General features: G+C 33.8%; 1 protein-coding gene across 2 annotated transcripts in view; it reads right to left on the reverse strand.

Annotated features, from left to right (window-relative positions):
- The window catches only part of tax1bp1b (Tax1 (human T-cell leukemia virus type I) binding protein 1b), a 105216-nt gene that overhangs the window by 14365 nt on the left and 73779 nt on the right, over window positions 1-17072 (reverse strand). The window contains exons 7-15 of one of the 2 annotated variants that reach the window (XM_039736254.1): window positions 16123-16213; window positions 10423-10608; window positions 9949-10203; window positions 8529-8684; window positions 7012-7096; window positions 6792-6910; window positions 6201-6326; window positions 5228-5314; window positions 3865-4051 (exon numbers count right to left, since the gene is read on the reverse strand). In XM_039736254.1, coding sequence (XP_039592188.1) covers window positions 3865-4051; window positions 5228-5314; window positions 6201-6326; window positions 6792-6910; window positions 7012-7096; window positions 8529-8684; window positions 9949-10203; window positions 10423-10608; window positions 16123-16213 — 1292 coding nt within the window. The remainder of the gene's footprint in view (window positions 1-3864; window positions 4052-5227; window positions 5315-6200; window positions 6327-6791; window positions 6911-7011; window positions 7097-8528; window positions 8685-9948; window positions 10204-10422; window positions 10609-16122; window positions 16214-17072) is intronic. The other variant, XM_039736255.1, reaches the window with a different exon arrangement.

The following is a 17072-nucleotide window of genomic DNA, read 5'->3' on the forward strand; positions in this document are numbered from 1 at the left end:
TTATTTTTTATGTTTTCAAGTGTACAGCATGATATCTGACAGGAAGAGATGCAGCAAAGCATACTGATCACTAAACAGCAAAGAATTAACTAAAAAATTAATTAGCCATGTTATGTTCTGCATAATTTGATTCCAGTTTAGCATTAAACCTTAGTTATTGTTGACAATTATTTTGTGAGGGTCCATCCATCTACTTAATTTTAATTAGGGATATAAAATAGAGACTATTAATCAGCAAGCAGTTTAAAAACTAGGCAACATCCTTTATAGGACAAAACTATATAAGCATCAAAAGACAAGTAAAACAAAAAAGAAATGCTACATGACATACAGCACATGATACAATCAACACAAGGTGTCTTATTATTAGTAGTAGTACTTTTTTTGCTTTTATTGTAATTTTACTAAAGTTTAGTAAGAGTTTATAGATAATGTATCAATGCATGTTGTAATCTATAGAATTATATATCTTTAGGAAAAAGTAAAAAAAAAAAAAAGATATTAAATTACAGCATTTCAAACTTTTACAAAACACCCTGTAACCACAAAAGCACTCGATCAACCAATTTACTTTAAAGTCAAATTATGAGTAGTTAAGCAAATATCTGGTTATGTTACTTTGTTCCACTCCGATCTGAATCTGAATAACATTACCAAAATGACAAAGGTAAATGAAAAGGTGAAATGCAGGAAAAGTAAATCCCTATATAAATTTTTTTCAAGTTTCCAAACAGTAAAGATAATAAAGTGACACTGTGTACTACAAAGGCTGGTGAATTACAGCTAGTTTTTGGGCTGAAAGAAAATACCAGTATACTTATAAAAAGGTTTAAAATACCACACATTACACAGTAAGGCGACTTTAAAAGTTAAAAAAGTGTTAATGTTAAAAAGTAGTGAATTCTTATGTTGATTCTTTTGCATATGCTTAATTGCTTTCTAACCAACTACTGGGAACTGAAAAATCACAATTTCAACAAAAAAAAATTCCCTTTCCTGACTTGTCTGAGGTTGATTGGCACAATAGCATATACAGAATATATTGTCACACACACACACTTGGGAGGCAGTCAATGGGCTTAACTGGGTGTAAAACGGTGAGTTAAGGGTTGACGATGCGCACTAACCCCTTCTCTCATTCCTCTGCAGATCACCAGAAGTCAAGGCAAATTAAATCCTAACCAGCTTCCTCATTCCTCCCCAGACAATGCCCTGCTGCTGACCTCACTTCCACATTCTTTTGTGACTACTCTGCTCCTGCTATAATATACGGGGTGGATTCGCAAATCTTTTCTGTATTTTGTGTTCTTGTATTTGCAATATATTTATAATACTTTAACAGCTTAATGGGATTTCTACTCTCCTCACATCACCTGATACAGTATATGATCACATCTATTGAGTTTAGTTTTTATTACAAATAAAAACAAAATGACACAGTTTTCTTTACTCAAATGCAATATGCACTCCCTGTGTTCATATAGCAGTAAATAAATGAAGACTGGATGACTCTTACATAGTGTGCTGATGGGCTTGTATAGGAAGCTTTATAAATTGTACGATTATCACATGTTGCACAACTTAGGCAAATCTTTCTAAATGTACACAACTAAAATTTTCATAGAAATGGTGCTGGGAAAAGTATTTGCCCCTTTCAGATCTCCTCTGTTAATGTAAATTTTTTATACTACCTTCATCTGCACGAGTGCAACTCAACACCTCCTACAACTGAACACTAAGTCTTTCCCACTGCTGTTCTGAAATTGAAATTCACTCTTCCTTTCTAAACTGTTTTAATTCTGAAACCCTGGGAGTTGTTTGAGCATGAGTTGCTCATTTCCAGTACTGGACCTTGCCTAGGCTAATCAAAAACTTAATTTTGCTTCTTTTCAGCCATTCTGATGGGGACTTGCTTCCATGCCTTAGATCACTGTCTTGCTGAAAGACTTAACTCTGCCTCAGCTCATGGATGTATGTTCAGACCATACTCTTGATAGATTTCTGATACAGAGCAGAATTCATAGTTCCTTCAATTATGGCAAACCACTGAGGTCCTGAAGCAGCAAAGCATACCATGCCACAACCATATCAGAGTGCTGGTATGATGTTCTTAACTGTGGAATGCTGTGCATGCTTTGCAGTGGACATAACTGAAACCCATAGCATCCAAAATATTCTAATTTTGTCTCATCTGTCCACAGCACATTCTCCCAGAAGGCTTGACAATCATCCAAATAGTTGCTGATAAATAAGAGATAAGCATTTATCTTCTTCTAGATTAACAGTAGTCTCTGCCTTAATACTCTCCAATTAAGCCCATTTTTATAAGCACCAATCAGAGCAGGTTCAGTGGAGTCTCAGAGCCTTAAAATTACGTTGTAGCCCTTTTTCAGACTGACAGATAGCAGTAACTTTTTCTCTTCAGGAATTTGTTTTGATCATGTCATTATGAGACTGTTAAAACTTTGTACTGGCAACTTGACTCTAATGGAAAGGGTCAAAATAGGTGAGGTCTATATTGAGTGGAGCTAGCTTTAAACATTGATGGCTAACTCTTTCCCAACCATCTGGTTGATTTAACTAGGGCATAACTGCTTTTCACACTGTGCAATTGGAGGCTGGTAACTTTGTTCATTAGATGGATGAAATGTAGATATATCTAAATGCATTCAATGTCAAAATATTCAATTAAAAAAGAACATTAGCAAAGGGTAAATACTTTTCATAGCACTGAACATAGACACACTCTCCTGTCTTTGGATGTTTACGTACTGTTTAATGAAAATTCACTGATATTGAACGTTTTTTATCTTTTAAACATTAAGCAGCATTTCACTATAGTAAAAACCTCACAGAACATATAATATTTTATGGAAATGAGGAAAGAAAAGAAATTGCAAGGTAAATTTGGCAAAAGACAAGTTATTTGTTTGCTTAATTTGAAGCTAGCTCCTAAAATAAAGCAGACAGGAGTGCCAATTAATAGATTCAGAATTGCAGTTTATAACTGAGATCATATAGAAAAGCACAATGGCAACAGATCAAGATCAAGTATGATCTTGATTATTTGCTGCCCTGTTAGTGGAATGTAACCAAAGCACCAATAAAACTGTGCAATGATAAAAGTGCACAACAACAAATGTGAACAACTGGTGGAATTTTGTTTAATGGACTATTACAATAAGGGCAAAAAGGTTCAGAATTGTTTTACATGACCATACATGTTCTCCATGTAAAATTACAGCTCACATGCTAGATATTTAGTGCAAAAGGTCCAATTACCTAAATAGTGGAATGTAAGCAACTGCTGTTGATACATTTAATAAATACAATTCCATTAAAAACTTGAAATATCCGTGTATATTTTTAAGAAAATACGTGAAAAAACACAAGGCAAACAGAGGAAGACACTGAAGGTGACTAAAGCATAAAGCTCAAAAATAAAGAAATTAAATGAAGCAAGATCAATTAAATGCTGAAAGTTACAAAGCATATTCGAACATCTGATGTGGTCTGTCTAACTTTTAATTAGCTTTGAAAATCCTGAACTATGTTTTATTAAATTCTGGTTTGAGTTTCTTCTCACTGCTCATTAACAAATTTGTTTCAGACTGCAGGCTCTGCTTACAATGTGTAACAACATTCAGATTCACAATAGAATAACAGCATGGTTCCCATTACATTTGCATTTATGAAACATTTAAACTAATGAGAAACAATATTATGACAAGTTATTATTTATTTTTTCAACTGGCAAGCAATCATATTTTTAAATATTCCTAGTACACTAAACATGTAATGAGGCCACCCATACAACTTATTACTTTGTGTATTCTTAATACATTTTTACTTAAAAGAACAAACCTCTTGTGTTCTCGGGACAGTAGGGATTTCCAAACTGCAGTTCAGGTTGTCTCGCTGGCTCCACTGGCTGGATGAGGTACTCCTCTGAATATGGAACTGGGTATTGCAAGATGACCTGCTGAGAAATATGGGAACTCTGACCTTCAGCAATTCTGTCTGGCTGACTTTCCATTTTTCTTTGTAGCTCCTGTTTTAAAATCAGACATTAAAACAATAGGTTAGTTACTTATCTGATGATCCATATGCTTTATTAATTTTCTAGACGCTGCAATGTCACTGACCATTAAACTAAACACTAGGAAGGAAAAAAAACACTCAAAGGCATTTGTGACGAAGATGCAAAACGCTAACCTACATTTTCCAAAAAATATTTAAAATTATGAAAGAAAAAAATGAACGAAAAATCAACTTTTTTAATGGCTATATTGTTCTTTAGTCACACCAAAACAACACGCTATAGCCTCCACTACAGAAAACAAGCACTGTATCTATTTCTGGTTTAACATTACTACTGTATATTAAGCTTTTCAGGAGAGGCAATGTAAGTTGCTTCATTTCAAATCATCTGCATAAAGGCATATTGTGAAAGAGCTGGATTAGCCACTATTAAAAATAACCCATCACCAGTTTTTCTTGAATACATGCTTCTGGTTTATTCATATTCTAAGGTGGGATTTTCTCAGAAATAACTTATTACAAGTAAAAGTGACAGATAAAGATTTCTGTTAATGTTTGGTCTATTATCAAAATGAACAAATTATATAGTGATGATAAAACATTTTGGGCACTGAAAAAGATTAAAAGCTTTTATGTTGAACACATTATAAATCATGTTTTTCAGATATATTTCCTTTCAATTTTTATTTTTCATATCCTTCAAAACTGCATCATCCAATCATTTTCTGAATCAACTTTGTTCAATAAACAGTCATAGGTAGAGCTTGTCTCTCTTTTTATCACATGTACTTGATTTTTATACCAGCATTATAAAATTAAATCAAAACCATTTAGGATTGCAAACCTAACATAGATTTATAAATAGTTGAAATCCTATAGTTAAATAAGGTGACAGTCAATATAAAATAAAAACGAGCAGCCAAAGGAGTTCAGCGAGGGTGGAGAATTGCAAGACAGTATATACAGTATTATTAATTACAATATGAATTATTTATCCACATTTCAAATCAGAAAAAACAGCATGATAATAACATAACCTGGATATGTCTTCTAAGGTTTTAAAAAACAAAAAAATAATTTTGCAGATCTTAAGCTTTGTTCACAAACTGGAACACTGTTAAACTTCACTTTTTATTTTTTCTTAAAACAATTTATTATACAATTAAGTAATTATTTGTACAAATACCTCTTCTAGCTTCTCCATTTCTTTATAAACTAAGGCCAAATTTTCCTTTAATTTGTTGACTTCTCTTCCCTTTTCAGCTACTTGACTCTGTAAGAAAAAGTTATGCATATTGTAGCATTTTTATTACTATGCAGTTGTGTCGTTTACCAGAAGTGCTGTATGTAAACACCAGAACTACTAATTTAAAAACAATAACCATTGCTAGAGACATGTGCATAAAAAATTAACATGAGTGGTACTGAAAATTAGTAATATATGTCATGATAAAATGTCATGAGTGACAAGTTTCATCAAATGGATGCATTTGTAAATTCGAATAGGCATGAGAAATCAAGTGATGAACAGTAACAGTAAGTAAGGGATCACAATCACTGCAGCCAACACACACACATACACATCCAACAACAGTGGATCAATGCAGTAGATTTACTTGATTTTTAAATTATTTTTTACATACTGTACAATGGCAGTTACAAGTTGCATTGTGCATTATACCATAAGGTATGTCACATTTGCTTGTACACTTTACTTCCTCTGCAAGCTGTGGATGCTGCTAGGTTTTTATGTACTTCCTCCAAGAGAGGAACATAGAAAGCAAACTCCACTCAAGTAGACTTGACCAACCCAGGCATGAAGAGTGCATCATATGGCTCAGGTGACACAAGAGAAGACTGACAGTTGCAGTGTGTTTGTGTGTGTGTGTGTGTGTGTGTACTCCAATGCATGCCTATTTATACATACATGAAAAAACACACACACTCGTCTTTATAATAAACTAATACATATTAATACATCTAAAGCTGGAAAGTCAAAACAATCAAGAAAAAATAAAATGGTGCAAGAAGCTAATGTGTTTTTGTTTATAAACTAACCTTTACATATGCAAATGTGCACACATATATATAAACAAACAAACACAAAGCTGCATGGTTAAATCTAAGTGGTGTAAAGAGAAATCTAAAATTAAACAGACCTTGTAACGGTCTTCCTCAGCAGCTACCTGCAGTTTTAAGGTATCAATAATTTTACATTGCTCTTTCCACTTCAACTCCAATTTTTCCAGTTCATCGGCATACACACGACTCCTTTCTTTCTCTTCCTACACAAAATATATCCATTGAAGTAATTAAAATCTCACCTAGGAATTTTTTTCAATGTGTATTTCATAAATCAACTAAATCTTTTCTTTATAATGTTCACAAAAGCATTCCAAACCACTATGGAAACTACACTGAAAAAAACAAATGAATCCTACAATTGCTCATTGTACTTGAAATATACTGTGTAATTGATTTCTCACTTTCTACAGTGTAATACTCATTCTCGTTGCTTGTAAATCCCTTCTAATAGAGTTTCTTACAGATACACACATAAATCATTTAATATATACTGTATAAATACACACCCAAACACACTTGCATACATACATTAGATTAAGTCTTGGCAATAGTTTATTAAAATTCGATCAGTTTTAAACAATGTTGTGTTATACCATTCTAACATAAGATAACTACCATTTTGTATAAATACCTTACACTTTGAACATTCAAGCATTTTTACTTACTGTAAGCAATTGTTTACATTTTTTGTACTTGTCATTTTTGTCATTTGCATCTTTACTAGCTACTTTCATCTTATCTTGAAAAAGGGTCTCAAGTGAAGCTTCTGATGAAGGACAGCTGACTGAAAGATGAAAAAGTAATCCATGAACACCGGATTGGTTTTATAACTTCTAACTTATACTAAACACAGAGAGTGTATGCTACAAATCTAAAAGATCTGACCTGGTGATCCAATTTCCATTCCAGGAGCTTCATTACACATTGATTCTTTTTGAACCACATAAGATGATGCTGTTTTCTTGACCTCCTAGTAATGAAATGGAAATACTTTTAACATCAACAAAATGCAGCTAGATATTATATTACTTTCCTTTTTAAAGTATTTCTTTTCACTCCACCTACATATGAAAACGAGGCTGGAAGCATTAGGATGGGTGGAGTGCAAGTAGTGGTGATGGCTGACATGTAATACCACTAACACTTTACGGAGGGATAGGCAAACAGAACAACAGACATCGTCACTGCAATACTATAACTTGAGAAATACCACTCAGGTTCATCTGTTTGCTTAGTTTTACATATGTGTTGGCTGGTTCTACAAATTCAGGTTACTTAATACGTATTAAACAGCACTCAGACTTTATTAATGTTATATACCTATTTGTTCCGTTTCAATTGTTCCACTAGTAAATATTTAATCAATTTTCTACATATGTTTTTTGCTTATATATTCATATAGATATGCACATAAGGCTGAAGGAGCTTTCAATTAAGATATTAATCTAAATTGACTACAAACCAATCTGTATAAATTTGCTTATTTCTGTACAAAAATACCCATTCTGACAAAAACATTTTTTTACTATTCTAGAAGTCTAGAGATCCACTTATGGCAGAATTCCATTCTAGACGTGCATATAAAGAAATGGTGCTTCCTAGACAACTTTCTCATATTTCTACTGTTGAACAAAGAAATTTACTCAAAAGCATAGCACTCCCCTAATACAAGAAAGTGATGTTATGGTGTTCCATGCATGCATGGCATCAGTCTGCCATAAAGCTTCCAGTATATCCTGGACTGCATGTTGCCCTGTTTCTCCACTTTAATTTCTCTGACACACATTGCTTTGCTTAGTTCAGGTTCATAAATTTTGCCTGTATTGCTGTTGATAAGGGGAATTAGAGAATAACCATTACAAAGCTGATCAACGATGTTTATGTCACCATATTTACAATCCTTATGTTAATAGCCATGCAGGTTATTGTGTATGGATGTCTTTCTCGATAAAGAATTCCATTAATGCACATGATGAAAACAAGTCTCTGTCGGTGATTTTCTTCCACTGAAATATGAATAGCTAATGAAAGCTGGTGATATTGTTTTTTAAATTTAGTATATTAAATACTAACAATTTGACTTGCATCCTAAGATGAAGAGCCTAGTGTGGTGGAGAAGTTTATGTAGACAAAGAGTCTTTACAGCTATGTTACCACATACCTGGCCAAATAGTCCTTTGCATATTTTTACATTAGTCACCAGAGATAGGATGATAAATATAATTTATTATGTAAGAACTCTCCCTCCCAAAAAAAAACAAAAAAACAACAAATACATCATCATCCATGTGTGATTACTAATTAATGAAACAAACAAGAAAAATTAAATGCTGCCATTGTATCTGAAAAAAGAAGAATGTTAGAAAAGGAAATCTCTTCTTTGTAAGTGCATCATTCCTTACCCCTTGTTCTTTAAGCTTCACAACTTGTTTCTGAAGCTTCTGGCACTCTTTGTACTTTTCTTTATAATGTTCAGCAGCCATCTGAAGTCTTAGTTTCAAATCATCAATTTCTCTATGCAGTTCTTGCTCTGTTGTTATATTTAATGCATTGTCTTCCTAAAGTACATTTTATAGAAGAAAAAAAAAAAATCACAAAACACTAAAGATATTTAGTATTTACTTTCTTTTATAGGATACAAAAGTACTCGAGGTATGGAATTAATGCCTTGCTATGAGCTGAAAGAATTTTATTTAGATGTGTGCATCAAAATGTATGCAAGCTGTGATTAGCGATGTTCAATATCATTGCTAATAATATGCCAATTAAGTAGAAAACAGTTTATGTGCAAGGCTACTTTTTTGGGTTCAATATTTACAACTAATCCAAAACAATATTTAAAAGTTAACAACTTGGAGAAAAAAAAAAATCAAATCAACCTTACTGTTGATTTACTGAGTTTCAATAAAACTAAAGAAAAAAAAATATGCAAATCCACATAATTTAATTTGCACTTTTCACATTTTCTAATATTAGTAACCGATTCCCAATGTAATTATATATGTAATGCAAACTGCTTATTTCATAGATGCAAACTTATAGGCATATGAAAAGACTTTGCAAAATCATTATATTTTCTAAAAATGACATTCAAAATTTAGTTAACTCATTGACTTGCTGAGAAATGCAGAAGCACCACTCAAAACTTCACCTGCACTCCTAAACAAAGGCAAAGGCAGCCACCATGAAAAAATGACAAAGTAAAAATATGATGTATGACTAAATAATAACAATAGTATTGCTGGAAAGGATTTGTGCTTCAAAGGAAGTAGCAACGGCAACTAACTATACAGGATCTGCCAAAACAAAGTATTCCATGGAGGCTCCATTACAACACGAAGGGAAATAAATGGAGTGAAATAAATATCACCTAGTGCATGTAAATTCATTAGTTTTTTTTTCTTTTAACATCAATTGTTGCATCCTCAGATATTATCACTGCAACTAAAAATCATTTAAGAAGTTGTCTTTTAAAATAATTACATTTTTAATTTGTGCATAGAAGAAATTTTCTTTCCAATAGCAACTTATGTCAAGCTACTCGAGATCTAAACAGTAAAACACTATTAAAAATGTCGCTAAAAAAAATTCTGCAAATACACTTTTTCCTCTCTAATGACTGAATTATCGCAATACTAGAAACACACTGATGACTCGAAACACAACACTATTACAGAACAGTTTTCTGAATTTTGAACAAAAAGGACTTATTAGTGGGGTTGTCTGCCTGTGAATCCTTACTTGTATGCATATGATGTACAGAAAAACAAATGGCTCTGGAAGGGAAAAATGTAAATAAAAATATTAACTATATCATATTACCTTTTTATGCTTCTCCATTGCATCTTTCATAGACTGCAAAAGTAATTCTTTAGTTTTACATTCTGTTTCAACCTCAGATAGGCTCTTTTTCAGAGCATCAACCTCCAGACGAGCGCTATACAAGTCAGACATGGTTTTATCCCGAACGCTGGCAACATCTCTTAGCTCTGCTGATAGCAAAGCAGCTTCCTGTCTTGTAGCCTGAAGCTGCTCTTCTGTTTTCCGCAGTTGTTCTCTCAAAAACACCGATTCATCCTACAAAGACACTTTTTATTTTAATTGCATTATTGTGGTTGATCAATTATTGTATGCAAATCAGTTATCTGAGACTATGTATCAGAAAACGTGTAAATTCTTGAACAACTTATTAAACATACTTATATTTTTCTTAAAATAAATCCATACCTTTATACAGGAAAAGTGATGTAAAAAAATCAAAAAATATAAGCAAGTATATAGTGGAAATCTGTTTACCTTATTTGCAGATGTTGTCATAATTTCTTTCTGCAATTTCTCCTTTTCTGCCATACATTGTTTAATCCCATAGACCTCTTCTTTCAATTGAGCTATCTGGTTATCTTTGTTCACACTAGTGGATTTTAAAATCTGGACCTCTGCAGCCAACTTAGTGTTTTCCAACTCTGTATTTTTTAAATGAATCTAATATCAAAAAAAAAAAAAATAGCTTTGACAGGAAACCCAAAAATCATTTCAATCAAATGGCCACACTATACACAATGTACTATACTTACACATACAAAGGCATTGCATCTTATTAGGAAATATTTGCATTACTATTTACAAGCAGAAAAACAACAACACCCTCTTTAAAAAAACATATTTAATCATTAGGTTATTCTTCACAATTGAGTACACATTTAACATTTGCTTAACTTAATAAATTGCAAAAATAAACAAATCAAAATAAAACAGTTAAGTGTGGCATGTGCAAAGACTGCGGCACCCTTTCTGTCTATTTTTAGCAATATCTTCTTTAGTTGAATCACAGCTTTCAACGTTTTATGTATGTTGATTCTGAGACATGCTTGTGTTGGTTAACTTGCTGAAATATCTGAATTTTTTGGCTTCAGTTTTATCTCCGACTCTGGAACATCTTACAGGATTTGTTGATATTTCTACCCACAAAATTTCCAGAGCCACTGACTACTAAACAACCTCCAAACATACTGTACTCAAGAACCTTTGGACTACAACTACTTAAGCTAAACTTTCTGTTGACCCTTTTCAGTGCTCTGTGAGGTTTGATTTGCATAAACGACCAGAGTGCGTTTAGAGATTTTTTGGATGTCCACATTTTGCAGTTCCTCTTAACTTCTATTTCATGATGGAAAACTCTGCCAAATATTTTTAGTTTTTACTTACCCTTTCTTATTTGTAGTGATGACTGAGAAAAAAATATTAACCTCATGTTTTCATGGAGAACAATGATCATACAATTTATGATAAAAAAAGGTCACAATAGCGGCTAATACTGAATAACAGCAAAAAATAACAACACATCCATAAAAAAAATCTCAAGTTACTCAGGTCGCCTAATTTGCATGTCAGCTGTCTGGTTGTATGCTCACAATATCCAAAGCACATGCCTTTTTTTGCTAAAATATTGCCAAATAAATACTTCTGGAAAATCAATGTAACCCACAAACAGACATTTAAAGCACACATGTAAAAGGGATCAGGCTTTTGAATTACAAATCTGCCTCTTGCTCACATTGACTACTCAAGCAAGTCCTCCTGTCTTCCGTTTAAGAGTTTGATTCCATGTGAACACACATCCTTTTCATGCACTACTCTAATTCAATATACGTAGAGAGATAAAGTATCTATCTCTATCTCTATTAATCCCAAGGGGAAATTTTTAACTACTAATGCATGTGCTTTAGACTTTGTGAGCATATGACTGGGTAATTGACGTATGAATTACACAACATGAGTAGCTTGAGATTTTTTTTTTAATGTCAGTAATTACTCATTAAAATAAGCAATGCCAATGACATGCTAAAGTTATTCCTTTATTTTCACCAATAAGTTATATACAACAGATGAATAGTAAATGTGCACTATGTGTAAAAAATATATATTATGTATGTAACATGTGTTACATTGCGTCTTCTCTCTGAGGTTCAATAAAACATGCCATTTGATCAGGGGTGCTCTCCCAGGCTGGACTTTTATATAACGTTACCAGCAGACAATATAGGTGGAAGGCACATCTGTAACTGAAGTGAACACCAATGTTTCTGGGAGGAGTTTAGATGGACTTAGATGGACTAATGGTTTTTGGGTAGTTTCAGCAGTGTTTTGGGCAATCCCCTTGATCACTTTGTAAAGATAAACACAAGGTTGAGAAATGATTGACCTCAAATGGAAAGATCATTGAGCAGTTAAAGGAGTAATGCAAGAAAATTTCTGAACCCCAGTGTCTGAACCACTGTCTTGCGCTCTGTGATAGGGTGATGAACTGAACCATACAGGAAAGCTTCACAGTTGAACTGCTACTCTTCTAGATCAGAACAAGAAAGCTGAGCTTGTCTAGGTATGTGCACTCCCACAAGACTGGAAAGGCACAATCCTTGCAAAGTTTACATTTTGTGGTTGTGTTAATATTGGTTTTCTTCCAGGTACTCCAGTCTTCCTTCCACATATCAAAGCCTTGTGAACTAAGCAAAAGAACCTATATCCCCCATGGCTAAAAAACGAACCACCCCATCTCATCCAGAGTCAAGAATTCAAAAGAAGAGGCTGAGATTTAATAAAGGACAGGGATCACTGAATTAACAGGAGTGCATCTATCTGTAACAGTAAGTTCTTAGTAGCCAAGTCAAAGTAATTGGAAAAACAGCAACAGGAACAGCATCAACAAGCAGCAGACATTCAGGATTTCAGCAACTGAACAGTGGTAGACCTGCCCTTGATGGTCTTTGTGAATGTTATGTGACATAAAGAGAAAACATCTGAAAGGACTAAAGTTTGAAGTAGCAGTGGAATATCAACACAAAAATGTGGAGGAAAAGAGTGTGGAACACCAGAGCACAAAACTGGCGAAGAGGATTGGGTTTAAGGACCATCAAAATGCCATTTAAAGCGAGTAGGATGGAGTCTGTGCAGGAATTTTAAATGTGGAATTTCAGGAACAGAGTTTATAATCATGTAATATGGTCTCCCAGGCAGAAGGAGTAGAGAAAAGAGAGCAATGTCTTAGTTAAACTTAAGTTAATGAGAGAGATTTACAAGCTGAACTATGCAATATACAGTAATAGTATTGAGGCTGGAGTCTGGATGCTTAATGGGGAACAAATAACATAGAAGAGAGACAACAGTGAGAGTTACCACATGTTCTTAACAAAAAGAAAATTTGCACATAAAATAAGAAGGACCACGAAAGAAGGACAAAATGAGTTTTGAGAGATTGTAACAACAGGAAACCAGAATCATTACTCAGGTCACCAAGTAAACTGATCTCTGCGCTCTGCTGAAAACCAGCCATCAATGTTAACGGCATTATTTTAAAAAAGAAGGAAATAGTGTCCTATTTCACATCTACATTAACATACATCTCCACATGATGCCAAATATAGAGGGCACAGGAGAAGGCAGGATTAAGAGGAAAGAATGCCTGTGGAATGTTAATGGAGCAAAGAGAATTCCCACCAGGCAATGACGAGAATGACAGGAAACAGAATTCTGTGTAAACATGGCAGTTGTGGAAAGTGAAGAGATAGCCAGGACCAAGTAGGCTGAAGAATGAAAGACCAGTGATAGTGCATGTCAGTTGCACACCCACATCAACTAAACCAGTCTAGAATTATAGGGTCATTATTGTCATGTTTGCAAAGTACAGTGAAATTCTTACTTGCATGTGCTAATCAATGTGTATCATGTCACCATTCTTCAGCACCATAAGTCAGGAGTATAATTATCTTTGCGAGTATACTTATCGTATCTGAAAACTCCTGACTTCTTTACCTTATAAAGAGTTGCATGTTTAATACCGGGAACCTTACTATTTCCATTACAATGGAGAAACAAGGGACCTAACATCTGGCAAGTAATTGAAAGGTCGAAGGAGTGGAATCATTTAGCTTACAAAGGTTGGTGGGTGTTTGGGCTAGGGGGGTTTGGGGTTATCTAACATTAATTTTAATAATGGGCAGACAAGACAGAAAGGATAAAGTTATGCCTTTCTCATGGGTGGGGGTTGATTTGAACTTAGTTTTATCAAGTTTGACTTGCTTGCATGGGATGTTACTTGCTTTTAATAAATTCAATAAAATGTTTAAAAAAAATTATGCTATGTTAGATAGAGAGACTGATCTTATTAAATCAAATATGCAAAGTCAGTTAGTGGAGGCTATTGTACTAACTGATGCAGAAATGTTCAGCACACTTTACCTGAACCTGTTAATAACTGGGACTGATAGAGGTAAGCAGTCTTACTGGGATAGATTATTATATAACAAGTAGGAAGATGTGGTCCAATTAGTTTTATAACCAGAGTATTTTCATTAACCTTAAACAAGTCCAAATTAATAGGGATGATTGACCAGATAATACTTAGGTAAAGGAAACCATTAACAGCACAAAAGAAAATTCTTTGAGAAGAACTGTCAATAGCTGAAAGTTATGAATACATTAAAGAGACAAAGGAACAGTGGAAATCCCTGTCTGGCACATTTATTAATGGGGAAAGGATGAGAAATCAAAGAATCAATGAAGACAAAGACGAAGAGGAGGAGAATTGGTTCAGTATAATGTTCTGATGAAGTTTATAAATCCATGTTTAAATACCATTGTCTCCATCTCTGCCACAATAAAGGCCAATTCATACAATCAACAGACTTCTCGGAAACAAGTGAGAGGAGTGCTGCAGGAGTCATGAGATTCTGTACAAAATAAATATGCAGAATCCTCCAAACATTATCTGAAGCTAGCTGGGAATGAGTGAAGCAAATATGATATGGGTGAACAAATTTATGAATAGCTTTCTGTAACCAAAGGACCTTGTCTATAGGTCTAGCATACGAGTTCATAAGTACGAAGGGCCTGAAACTTGGACATAGTTTTGTTTTAATAGCAATGTAATAATAAGGAATGAAATGACTGGAGAAGGTGATTGCTTTGATTATGTCAAGCAGATAAATATATAGTGGTTTCTAAACATGAAGCCTGACCTGCAGCCGTGGAGTCCATGGCCGTCTTGAATTTCTTTCTGTAACCAAAGGACCTTGTCTATCGGTCTAGCATACAAGTTCATAAGTGCGAAGGGCCTGAAACTTGGACATAGTTTTGTTTTAATAGCAATGTAATAATAAGGAATGTAATGACTGGACAAGGTGATTGCTTTGATTACGTCAAGCAGATAAATATATAGTTGTTTCTAAACATGAAGCCCGACCTGCAGCCATGGAGTCCATGGCCGTCTTGAGTTCAGATAATGTAGCAAGGTGATCCAAGAGAGATGTTTCATCAGCTGTAAGGCATAGGAGCAGCAGATTGTCAGATAAAGCTTTTATGTCAGGGAGAGTGTGGTTAGGGCCTTCAGAAAGCAAACTCTTAACAAAATCATGGAATTCTTTATTCATAATTTGAAGATCAGTATATGCGGAGTATGACATGTTCCTAAATGCAGGGACTGATACAAATGTGTCACACTTTGTAGGTTTTATTACAAGCAATTTACAGGGCTTACTGGTCAATGTAGAATAACAGGTCATTGTGCAATGGATCAAAAACTCTGTTCTCTGTTTCAAAAGAGCATGAGGCTCAGTCTAACTAACCTTAATAATCTGCAAGATATTTTCAAATGACAAAGTTGCATTCTTTCTTACAGGTAAAGTCTAGATTCTGTTTCACAGATTATTTGGCTTTTAATACAGGCTTAATGAGAATACTACAGTGAAGTCCCACATACATTTGTAACTGTCTCCCACACTATCCCCTCCATAAATATGTGAAATTCATATACTTGGTTTCCAAGCTGCACAGAAAAGCTCACTGAATCACAGCATGTGGAAGGGAGTGGAGTTGGCACAGCTACATAAAAGAAATATGATGATCTTAAAGACTTTGTTAGATAACTGATGAATTTAAAACTGATGGGGCTGGACAGCACAAGAAAGTGTTAATAATTGAATATAGCTGTAAAATAGTTACCATATACAATTCTTTTTCATCCTTTTCATTTTTTATTTGTGATGCTAGGTGCTCTTTTTCTGCTGATAACTTCTTCAGGCAATCACGGAGGCTAAAATTAGATAAAAAAATGAAACCATAAAATACTGTTTAAAATTCAAAAATAAACCAATGCCAACCACAGAACACAGATTGCTGAAAAAAATCAAAAGTCAAAAATGAAAATCAGTTCCTTAAATAAGGATAATTATTTTATTTAAGCAGATTTACACTTACTAATAAATGCATATTTTATATAAAAAGTATCCTTGGTTTAAAATGCACAATATTATACCTTGTAGCTGATGAGAGCACTTTATTTATAATGGCCCACTATCCTATGATAAGCATAGCCATTGACTGTTATGCTCTGCCAAAGGACATTAACCTCATTAATAGCTAATATAAAAGAAAGGTAAAAAATACAGTTATTTTGTGATCATGATGAGAACAATGAGTACAGAAATTTGACTCTGAAAAGTCATGATGTGAACTGCTTCAAACATACTTGCCAGTATTTTTGGTGAAACAGAAAGACAAAACAAACCACCCAGTTTCCTGATTTCTGACAGATAAAAAAAATCCTGCTTTATTAGCAGGGATCCAAAGTTACATGGTTTTAGTAAGGGATTCTTGTTTCATTAATTTACTACTTCTCTAAAAAAGTACTGGTATAGTATTCTAATTCTAATTAATGAAATTACTAGAATGTGTTCCTTTCTCACTATGCATACAAAGTTGCTGGCTGTGCATTTGGTGTGTAGTTTGGATTAATGAGAAAATTTTCTCTGTAACACCATCTGAGATGCATCTGTAATTTTGCCTTCTACTATGTAAGGAACGGTTTCTTTAGAAAGATACGCGATTAGTATTTTTTAAACTGGAGTTACATAGAATTGTCACATTTTTGCTTACAGACCTAGGAAAATTTT

Source organism: Polypterus senegalus, chromosome 15 (genome assembly GCF_016835505.1).
Source record: "Polypterus senegalus isolate Bchr_013 chromosome 15, ASM1683550v1, whole genome shotgun sequence".
Lineage (NCBI taxonomy): Eukaryota > Metazoa > Chordata > Cladistia > Polypteriformes > Polypteridae > Polypterus > Polypterus senegalus.